The 12,132-nt window shown below is 44.1% G+C and overlaps 1 protein-coding gene across 4 annotated transcripts in view; it reads left to right on the forward strand.

The window, feature by feature from the left end:
* The first annotated feature begins 2,731 nt into the window (after positions 1-2,731).
* The window catches only part of LOC121000740 (protein HEG-like), a 64,703-nt gene continuing 55,302 nt past the window's right edge, over positions 2,732-12,132 (forward strand). Inside the window, exons 1-3 of one of the 4 annotated variants that reach the window (XM_040431362.1) lie at positions 2,732-3,004; positions 4,595-6,007; positions 11,486-11,596. In XM_040431362.1, coding sequence (XP_040287296.1) covers positions 2,908-3,004; positions 4,595-6,007; positions 11,486-11,596 — 1,621 coding nt within the window. In that variant the 5' untranslated portion in view covers positions 2,732-2,907. Of the gene's footprint in view, positions 3,005-4,594; positions 6,008-11,485; positions 11,615-12,132 lie in introns of all 4 variants that reach the window. The other 3 variants (XM_040431361.1, XM_040431363.1, XM_040431364.1) reach the window with 3 other exon arrangements.

The raw sequence follows: 12,132 nt of genomic DNA on the forward strand, positions 1-12,132 counted from the left end.
AGGGTTACGTGCAGTTCGCGGCCCCTACAGCCGGACATATATGACATTATCTGCCCCCGAGCCTTCGTCTTTGACCTCACGGTGACCAGAGATTCCATTCCTAATTCATAATGGGACATTCATTTTCTGTCCACATACCCTGATTCTTCTCCCCATGAGTCCGCACAGCTGGTCCGGGCATTATCTAGATGGAAGAGTCCACTACTGCCAGACCTGCTCTTGCACGGTGCACTCTCCTGCACTTCGGGAGGTTTTCACTTCATTTTGGCGATAGGAGCGGGACCTGTACCTATCTGACATTGGTGGCTTATCCTACCGATAGGCCATGAATGTCTGAGATGGGAATACCCCTTTAAGCTGGGCATGCACGTTAGATGTATTTTGGCCGAATGTGTACGGGGGCCTCCTGATGTTAGATGTTGGGGAAGATGCGTATCAGGCGGTTGTAGTTCAACATGCCCAATCCTTTTCTTCTCAGGCTCAGCTGAACATATAATTACCAGTGGGAGTGTGGCAGTAAATGCTAATTCCTGGAAGTTATCCCCTTCAATGCAGTGAAAAAACCTTACCAGTCCTACTGGGGCTATCGTCACTTAGCCTGCTATTAGCCCATCTGTGCCTATACAGAATTCCCCAATTCTGTAGGAATCTACAAGAAAAGTTGTATCGTTAAATGTCCCCCAAAAGGTCTTGTTTAGGCCCCTTGCAGACGAGCGTCTCCGGATTAGGTCCAGGTGCGTTGCGTCTGCGATCAGAGAAAAGTTCGGGTTTGGGTTAGGTGTTGTGTAGATTGTATTATTTTCCCTTATAACATGGTTATAAGGGAAAATAATAGCATTCTGAATACAGAATGCATAGTAGAGGGTCAATTGAGGGGTTAAAAAATAAAAAAAATTAACTCACCTCATCCACTTGATCGCGCAGCCGACATCGCCTTCTTTCTTCTACTTTCAGGACCTGCAAAAGGACCTTTGATGACGTAATTGTGCTCACCACGTGGTGACGTCAGCGCAGGTCCTGCTGAATGAAATTAGAAGGATGCCGGCTGCGTGAACAAGTTGATGAAGCGAGTTCATTTTTTTATTTTTTAACCCCTCCAGCCCTATTGTACTATGCATTCTGTATTAAGAATGCTATTATTTTCCGTTATAACCATGTTATAAGGGAAAAAAAAACAGTAAATTGACTTTAATGGGGGTTGCTCATCCCTATCATCTCCTAGGAACCCTGCATCAAAATAGCACCGCATCCGCACTTGCTTGCGATTTTCACGCAGCCCCATTCACTTCTATGGGGCCTGCGATGCGTGAAAAACGCAGAATATAGAACATGCTGCGATTTTCACGCAACGCACAAGTGATGCGTGAAAATCAACGCTCATCTGCACAGCCCCATTGAAGTGAATGGGTCCGGATTCAGTGCGGGTGCAATGCGTTCACCTCACGCATTGCACCCGCGCGGAATTCTCGCCCGTGTGAAAGGGGCCTTAGGCCTCTTGCACACAAAAGTTTTTTTTTCTGTTTACGTTCCGTTTGTTGCGTTCCGTATACGGAACCATTCATTTCAATGGATCCGCAAAAAAAACGGCAGGTACTCCGTATGCCTTCCGTTTCCGTATTTCCGTTCCGTTCAAAGATAGAACATGTCCTATTATTGTCCGCATAACGGACAAGGATAGGACTGTTCTAACAGGGGCTAGATGTTCCGTTCTACAAAAAACTGACTGCACACGGACGTCATCCGTATTTTTGGCGGATCCATTTTTTGCGGACCGCAAAATACTGAAAAAGCCATATGGTCGTGTGCAAGTGTAACATTTTTTTTTTTTAAATGAACAAAAAAGCAGCTTCTAGCCCCTCCCCCAGCCACTATAACCCATAAAACCGATATAGTGAAAAAAATATATATTAAAGGGGTTCTGCAGTTTGTTTAAACTGATGATCTATCCTCTGGATAGATCATCAGCGTCTGATCGGCGGGGGTCCGACACCTGGGACCCCCGCCGATCAGCTGTTTAAGAAGGCAGCGGCACTCCAGCGGTGCTCCAGCAGCGGCGCGGCCTTCTCACTGTTTACCGCTGGCCCAGTGACGTCACGACTAGTATCACTGGCCTGGGCGGGGCTAAGCTCTGTTCACTTGAATGGACCTTAGCCCCGCCCAGGCAAGTTGATACTAGTTGTGACGTCACTGGCCTGCGGGAAACAGCGGAAGGCCGTGGCGCTGCTATAGCGCCGCTGCCTTCTCAAACAGCTGATCGTGGGGGTCCCGCCGATCAGAAGCTGATGATCTATCCAGAGGATAGATCATCAGTTTAAACAAACTGCAGAACCCCTTTTAAATACTAATATTAAAATAAAAATGACAAAATAAAGCCCCGAAAAAAAAAGTTTGACGGACTAAAGAAAAAACTGAAAATGCATCTATGTCATCATCCTTAACATAAAATACATGAATGAAAGGTCACATATATGTCACCGTGACACAGGCATATACTGTGTCATTATGTCGGATGATGAAGTTTGGAGATTTCTGGCTTCCACTCTTGGGTTCCTCTTGTGTAACTTTTCCTAAAATCCATAGATTCCGGTCATTCCAGTGACATCTCCAAATTCTCCAAAGCCTGTGAGGCTTTTTTGGATCAATATTGGTGTGAGCTCTCCAAGGGGAATGCACTGCTGACTCCTCCCTGCAAATAAAGAGACATGGACTCTGTTCTCATTGGTCAAACAATCCATCAGAGACGAAAACTGTGAACGAGGGGGCAGTGGGTGATCCCACAGGTGAACAGCCAGTTTAAGACGGGGGCTTCTACTTCTCATTGGTGACCATTCACTTCTGGTAGAGCCAGATAATGGAATCTTGAGAGGTCTTCTGGTTGTATCACAACAGAGGAGGATAGATCTGACCATGACCTCCATGTCCTCCTGGTGGTGGCTCCATGTTTTGTGCCTAGTTATCCTTCAGCATGTGTGGGTAACTGCGCAAGAGCTGTCCCCGACCAATGGTAAGTCCTGAGCTTTTTTTGTGAATTCTGAAAACAAAATCCTGATTTAGATGTAGCAGAGCAGAATTTATTATTTGGCAATGACGAATTGTTTATGCGACGATAGATCTCAAATAGGTTAGAAGTCAAAGTGTTTTAATATAACAGCTCAACATATTGATTCATCTAATGTCAAATAATTCCTCCCTGCCTTGTGCATTTCATTCTGTGGACACAATGTTATCTTGATATTAGATCTGGGACTGATCCTGAGTTACATCCTGTATTATACTCCAGAGCTGCACTCACTATTCTGCTGGTGCAGTCACTGTGTACATACATTACTTATCCTGTACTGATCCTGAGTTACATCCTGTATTATACTCCAGAGCTGCACTCACTATTCTGCTGGTGGAGTCACTGTGTACATACATTACTTATCCTGTACTGATCCCCTGAGTTACATCCTGTATTATACTCCAGAGCTGCACTCACTATTCTGCTGGTGCAGTCACTGTGTACATACATTACTTATCCTGTACTGATCCTGAGTTACATCCTGTATTATACTCCAGAGCTGCACTCACTATTCTGCTGGTGCAGTCACTGTGTACATACATTACTTATCCTGTACAGATCCTGAGTTACATCCTGTATTATACTCCAGAGCTGCACTTACTATTCTGCTGGTGCAGTCACTGTGTACAGACATTACTTATCCTGTACTGATCCTGAGTTACATCCTGTTTTATACTCCAGAGCTGCACTCACTATTCTGCCGGTGCAGTCACTGTGTACATTACATTACTTATCCTGTACTGATCCTGAGTTACATCCTGTATTATACTCCAGAGCTGCACTCACTATTCTGCTGGTGCAGTCACTGTGTACATACATTACTTATCCTGTACTGATCCTGAGTTACATCCTGTATTATACTCCAGAGCTGCACTCACTATTCTGCTGGTGCAGTCACTGTGTACATACATTACTTATCCTGTACTGATCCTGAGTTACATTTTGTATTATACTTCAGAGCTGCACTCACTATTCTGCTGGTGGAGTCATTGTTACTACAGGATACTGTAAGCAATGTGTGTTTAGCAGAATAATGAATGCCGCTGTGAAGTATCAATACAACTTTGTATGGTTTTATGTAAATTCCAAATGTCCTGTCGGCTCAAGTAGCTGTATTGACAACTAGAATTCTTTGTTTATTGCTTTTAATCCTTACTTGAATGCTGGGATATGATGAACTGAATTGAAAGACCCCATCCCTGAGACGGCTTTACTGAAAGTGTCATAGCTTGTGCTGGTTGGAAGCAGTGATGGCACAGAGCTACTCTCTGAGCCTAACAGGTATTGTCTCAGGGTCCTCCCTTTCTGTCTTCATAGTGTGGCAGTGGTAATATACGGCTGACCTCCAGAAGGTCTCTGAAGATGAGAAACTTGGTGAACATCACGTCCATCTCTACTTGGTTTCTGTAGTTTAGGTCACATAGACCGATATTGTAGACAGTGATGTCCTGGAATTGATGTTACAGAAAGGTTAGAAGAACAATTATTTGTTACATTTTATACTGCCCCATAATTTATGTGTTTCCATTACAGAGACATACTTGGGTAACATTACTGCATGGCCAGATGCTGACAAAACAACTGGAACCCCCAGCCCTACAGTACAGATGTACCCAAGTCATAATACCACAAGACCAGACCAGGTCTATGTCACCAGTGAAGAAACATCTGGGACCCCCAATAGCACTCTAGAGACATACGGGAGCAATGTTACTACAGAACCAGACCAGGTCTACACCAATAGCAAAGAAACATCTGGAACCCCCAGTAGCACACTAGAGATATACAAGAGCAATGTTACTACAGAACCAGATCTTCACTATATCACCAGTGAAGAATCTCTCAGTACTGTTCTAGAGACATTCTCAAGTAATGCTGCTACAGGACCAGACCTCTATATTTTTGAGGATACATCTAGAACACCCAACTCTACAATATACACAAATAATGTTAATACAGGTCCAACCATGATCAGAGAAGAGACATCTAGAATACCCAACACTACTCTAGAGTCATACTCAAGTACTTCAGGACCACCCTTGACTTTAATCAATGAGGAGACATCTGGAACCTCCAACACTACTGTAAAGCCATACCTAAATAATGCTACTACAGGAACACCCCTAAACAGTGAAGAGACATCTGGAACAGCCAACAGTACTTTAGCCTCCTACTCAAGTACTACAGGACCACACTTGACCTTCCTCAGTGAGGAGACATCTGGAATCTCCAACACTACTGTAGAGACATACCTAAATAATGCTACTACAGGAACACCCCTGATCAGTGAAGAGACATCTGGAACAGCCAACAGTACTCTAGCCTCCTACTCAAGTACTACAGGACCACAGTTGACCTTCCTCAGTGAGGAGACATCTAGAACCTCCAACACTACTGTAGAGACATACCTGAATAATGCTACTACAGGACCAATCTTGCTCAGTAAGGAGACACCCGGAATGCACAACACTCCTGTAGACTCGTACTTAAGTAATGTTACTTTAGGATCACACTCGACTTTCATAAACGATGAAACATTTGGACCCCCTTACACTACTCAAGACTCATACTTAAATAATGTTACTTCAGGACCAAACCTGAGCTACATTAGTGATGACTCATCTAGAACCCCTACTTCAGGATCAGACTTGACTTATATCAGGGAGGACACTGCCAGGACCCCCAACACTACTTCAGAAACATACCTATATAATGTTACCAAAGGCTACATTAGTGAGAACACATCTGGAACCCCCAACAGTACTCTAGACTCATACTCAGGTAATGCTACTTCAGGATCACATCTGGCCTACATGACAGAGGAGACGGTCGGAACCCGCAACACTTCTTTGGAGACATTCCAGAATAATGTTACTATAGGCACAGATCTGGCCTACATCAGCGAGGAGTCCACTGCAACCCCTAACACAACATCCTATACTTCAGGTATATTTTCTACATGAGGTGGGGAGGGGATCATTGGGATATCTGCAATAAATATTAACCAAAACGTTGTAGGTGATATATATTATCGTTATAATAATATATCACCAAAAAAATAGTCCCATGTGGGTAATGTTACTACACCACTGAGGAGACCTCGGGACCCACAAGTCACTGCTGAAGTTAGAATGCCTTATGCCAGTGTAACAGTATATATGAACCACAGAGGGGTATTTACAATCGTATCTTTTCAACAAATGGTTATAATTGTTTTCCAGATAAAGTATAGATTTTAGAGAATGTAATCTACTTTATTATATAACAGCTAGGCAGAAGTAGATTCATGAGCTATGATATAGGTCAATACTAATATAAAATAGTGTGCTCCAAAAGTAATAATAATGTGTTATTCACTGGGTTCCAGGTCAGTGCAGATATGATATGTACAAGAGGTCTTGGCCGAGAATATTTCTGACATTATATAGTGACGTAGAAGAATATTACTGAGATTATACAGTGTGTACTAGATCAATACTGACATTATATAGTGTACTAGATTATTATTGGTTTTAGAATATGTACTAGAATAACTAGATTATCACTGATTTTCTATATATTGTGTACTAGATTATTACTAAAATCAAGGAGAGCGTTACCAGATTATTACTGATTATATATATACTATATACTAGATTGTTACTGACATTACAGAGAATGTGTACTAGATTATTACTTATATTATATACTATGTACTAGATTGTTACTGACATTATAAAGAATGTGTACTAGATAGTGATTTTACATATTTTACTAGCAGAAGGACTCGGCTTGGCTCGGGTATATTTCATCTATTTCAGTTAATGTTTCTGTGTGTTGTTAAAAAAATATAGACAGTATCCCCTATAACATTGACCTCTACAGCACCCCGCCCCCTTAACAGTGACCTCCACAGCCCCACACCCCATAACATTGACCTCCCCACAGTGCCCCGCCTTCTTAAAATGGGACCTCCACAGCAGCCCACCCCCTTAACTTTGACCTTCACAGCAGCCTGCCCCTTTAACAGTGAGTTCCAGAGCACTCCACCCCCTTAACCACCTCCGGACCGCCTAACGCAGGATCGCGTTCCGGAGGTGTCAGCGCTGCACACAGTCACGCATATATGCGTCATCTCGCGAGACGCGAGACTTCCTGTGAACGCGCGCACACAGGCGCGCGCGCTCACAGGAACGGAAGGTAAAAAAAGGGATCTCCAGCCTGCCAGCGGCGATCGTTCGCTGGCAGGCTGGAGATGTGTTTTTTTTAACCCCTAACAGGTATATTAGACGCTGTTTTGATGACAGCGTCTAATATACCTGCTACCTGGTCCTCTGGTGGTCCCCTTTGTTTGGATCGACCACCAGAGGACACAGGTAGCTCAGTAAAGTACCACCAAGCACCACTACACTACACCCCCCCCCTGTCACTTATTAACCCCTTATTAGCCCCTGATCACCCCATATAGACTCCCTGATCACCCCCCTGTCATTGATTACCGCCCTGTCATTGATCAACCCCCTGTAAAGCTCCATTCAGACGTCTGCATGATTTTTACGGATCCACTGATAGATGGATCGGATCCGCAAAACGCATCCGGACGTCTGAATGAAGCCTTACAGGGGCGTGATCAATGACTGTGGTGATCACCCCATATAGACTCCCTGATCACCCCCCTGTCATTGATTACCCCCCTGTAAAGCTCCATTCAGATGTCCGCATGATTTTTACGGATGCACTGATAGATGGATCGGATTCGCAAAACGCATACGGACGTCTGAATGAAGCCTTACAGGGGCGTGATCAATGACTGTGGTGATCACCCCATATAGACTCCCTGATCACCCCCCTGTCATTGATTACCCCCCTGTAAAGCTCCATTCAGATGTCCGCATGATTTTTACGGATCCACTGATAGATGGATCGGATCCGCAAAACGCATACGGACGTCTTTAATGAAGCCTTACAGGGGCGTGATCAATGACTGTGGTGATCACCCCATATAGACTCCCTGATCACCCCCCTGTCATTGATTACCCCCCTGTAAAGCTCCATTCAGATGTCCGCATGATTTTTACGGATCCACTGATAGATGGATCGGATCCGCAAAACGCATACGGACGTCTTTAATGAAGCCTTACAGGGGCGTGATCAATGACTGTGGTGATCACCCCATATAGACTCCCTGATCACCCCCCCTGTCATTGATCATCCCCCTGTCATTGATCACCCCTCTGTAAGGCTCCATTCAGATATTTTTTTGGCCCAAGTTAGCGGAATTTTTTTTTTTTTTTCTTACAAAGTCTCATATTCCACTAACTTGTGTCAAAAAATAAAATCTCACATGAACTCACCATACCCCTCACGGAATCCAAATGCGTAAAATTTTTTAGACATTTATATTCCAGACTTCTTCTCACGCTTTAGGGCCCCTAGAATGCCAGGGCAGTATAAATACCCCACATGTGACCCCATTTCAGAAAGAAGACACCCCAAGGTATTCACTGAGGGGCATATTGAGTCCATGAAAGATTGGAATTTTTGTCCCAAGTTAGCGGAACGGGAGAAAAAAATAAAAAATATCAATTTCCGCTAACTTGTGCCAAAAAAAAAAAATTTCGATGAACTCGCCATGCCCCTCATTGAATACCTTGGGGTGTCTTCTTTCCAAAATGGGGTCACATGTGGGGTATTTATACTGCCCTGGCATTCTAGGGGCCCCAAAGCGTGAGAAGAAGTCTGGTATCCAAATGTCTAAAAATGCCCTCCTAAAAGGAATTTGGGCACCTTTGCGCATCTAGGCTGCAAAAAAGTGTCACACATCTGGTATCGCCGTACTCAGGAGAAGTTGGGGAATGTGTTTTGGGGTGTCATTTTACATATACCCATGCTGGGTGAGAGAAATATCTTGGTCAAATGCCAACTTTGTATAAAAAAATGGGAAAAGTTGTCTTTTGCCAAGATATTTCTCTCACCCAGCAAGGGTATATGTAAAATGACACCCCAAAACACATTCCCCACCTTCTCCTGAATACGGCGATACCACATGTGTGACACTTTTTTGCAGCCTAGGTGGGCAAAGGGGCCCATTTTTTTATACAAAGTTGGCATTTGACCAAGATATTTATCTCACCCAGCATGGGTATATGTAAAAAGACACCCCAAAACACATTCCTCAACTTCTCCTGAATACAGAGATACCAGATGTGTGACACTTTTTTGCAGCCTAGGTGGAAAAGGGGCCCATATTCCAAAGAGCACCTTTTGGATTTCACAGGTCATTTTTTACAGAATTTGATTTCAAACTCCTTACCACACATTTGGGCCCCTAGAATGCCAGGGCAGTATAACTACCCCACAAGTGACCCCATGTTGGAAAGAAGAGACCCCAAGGTATTTCGTGATGGGCATAGTGAGTTCATAGAAGTTTTTATTTTTTGTCACAAGTTAGTGGAATATGAGACTTTGTAATAAAAAAAAAAAAAATCATCATTTTCCGCTAACTTGTGACAAAAAATAAAAAGTTCTATGAACTCACTATGCCCATCAGCGAATACCTTAGGGTGTGTACTTTCCGAAATGGGGTCATTTGGGGGGGGTTTGTACTGTCTGGCCATTGTAGAACCTCAGGAAACATGACAGGTGCTCAGAAAGTCAGAGCTGCCTCAAAAAGCGTAAATTCACATTTTTGTACCATAGTTTGTAAACGCTATAACTTTTACCCAAAGCATTTTTTTTTATCAAAGACATGTAGAACAATAAATTTAGAGCAAAATTTATATATGGATCTCGTTTTTTTTGCAAAATTTTACAACTGAAAGTGAAAAATGTCATTTTTTTGCAAAAAAATCGTTAAATTTCGATTAATAACAAAAAAAGTAAAAATGTCAGCAGCAATGAAATACCACCAAATGAAAGCTCTATTAGTGAGAAGAAAAGGAGGTAAAATTCATTTGGGTGGTAAGTTGCATGACCGAGCAATAAACGGTGAAAGTAGTGTAGGTCAGAAGTGTAAAAAGTGGCCTGGTCTTTCAGGGTGTTTAAGCACTGGGGGCTGAGGTGGTTAACAGTGACCTCCACAGGGGCCCGCCTCCTTAACACTGACCATAGGTTACAGTCCCCTTAACTGTGACCTCCACCATTCCCGGCCCCCTTAACAGAGACCTCCACAGCGACTGCCCCTTTAACAGTGACTGCCACAGTACCCCACTCCCTTAACAGTGTCTGCCACAGTACCCCGCTCCCTTAACAGTGACCTCACAGTACCCCGCTGCCTTAACAGGGACTTCACTGCTCCCCCTTTAACAGTTGCCTCCACAGCGGCCGCCCCCTTAACAGTGACCTCTACAGCAGCTGCCCCTTTAATAGGGACCACCACAGTCCCCCACCTTCTTAACAGTAACCTCCACAGCGCCCGTCCCTTTAACAGTGACCTCCACAGCGGCCGACCCTTTATTTGTGACCTCCACAGTACACCGTCTCGTTAACAGTAATTTCCACAATAACCCGCCCCCTTAACAGTGACTTCCACAGAGCTCCGTTCCCTTAAAATGTGACCTTCACAACACGCCGCCCCCTTAACAGTGACCTCTACAGCACCCCGCCCCTTAACACTGACCTCCATAGCGGACTGTCCCCTTAACTGTGACCTCCACCTTTCCTTGCCCCCTTAGCAGAGACCTCCACAGAGCCTGCCTCTTTAACAGTGACTTCCACAGTACCCCCCCCCCTTAACAGTGACCTCCACAGCGCCTGCCTCTTTAACAGTGACCTCCACAGTGGCTGCCTCTTTAGTAATGACCTCCACAGTACCCCATCTCCTTTACAGTGATTTCCACAACACCCCGAACCCTTAACAGTGGCCTCTGCAGCAATCTGCCTCTTAACACTGACCCCACAGCAGCCTGCCCCCTTAACAGTTACCTCCACAGCACTCCGCTCCCTTAACAGTGTCATCCACAGCGCCCTGCCCCTTTAAAGCTGACCTGCAGCAGTGAAGAAAAATAGCTGGGTTGTTATGGAAACCTGGAGTAAAGCTGTGTGTATGTGGAGACTAAGAGCCTGCGAGCTTCTATTGGCTGATAAGGGTCATGTGACCGTGTGTATGGCAGTTGGGATATGAGGAGAAAGACCTGCAGGCATCTATTGGCTAATGTAGGTCATGTGATGTGCCATATTTGCATTTTTTGGGAATATCTCAGGAAGAGAGAGCTAAGACCTGGTCTAAAACCTTCCCGGACACCTGATGTACCTGTGTGCCAAATTTCGTGATTGTAAATGCGTCGGTGCAGATTCCTTTAGCGGACATACACACAGTCAGCTTTATATATTAGATGTACTAGATTATTACTGACACAGAGAGTGTTATAAATTTACTGACATTCTAAAGAGGTTGTGAATTTCATGTATGTTTCAGATTATTTTTTTTATTATTTATTTTACATGTTTTTCATACAGGCGTTACTAAACCACCAGATCTGGTCTACACAACTAGTGAGGAACCCGCACCTGAGGCCCCCCACACGACTCTACAGACCGGAGGAGCTCCGTACATCAGTATGACACCTGTTCCTAGTAATATTATTGACAGATAATTTTTAACGTAGGTTTATTAAAGGGATAATTTGTACTTATAGCCCCATTTTAGAGTAAGGCTACTTTGACACTTGCGGCAGAGTGATCCGGCAAGCAGTTCCGTCGCCGGAACTGCCCGCCGGATCGTCAAAACGTATGCAAACTGATGGCATCTGTAAGACTGATCAGGATCCTGATCCGTCTTACAAATACATTGAAATACTGGATCCGTCTTTCCGGTGTCATCCAGAAAAACGGATCCGGCATTTATTTATTTATTTATTTTTTTCTATTTTTTTTCCGGTCTGCGCATTCTGGTATTTTGAATGCCGGATACGGCACTAATACATTCCTATGGCATTCAGGCAAGTGTCCTGATCAGTCAAAAAGACTGAACTGAAGACATCCTGATGCATCCTGAACGGATTGCTCTCCACTCAGAATGCATGGGGATAATCCTGATCAGTTCTTTTCCGGTATAGAGCCCCTAGGACGGAACTCTATGCCGGAAAAGAAAA

Source organism: Bufo bufo, chromosome 5 (genome assembly GCF_905171765.1).
Source record: "Bufo bufo chromosome 5, aBufBuf1.1, whole genome shotgun sequence".
In the NCBI taxonomy this organism is placed as follows: domain Eukaryota; kingdom Metazoa; phylum Chordata; class Amphibia; order Anura; family Bufonidae; genus Bufo; species Bufo bufo.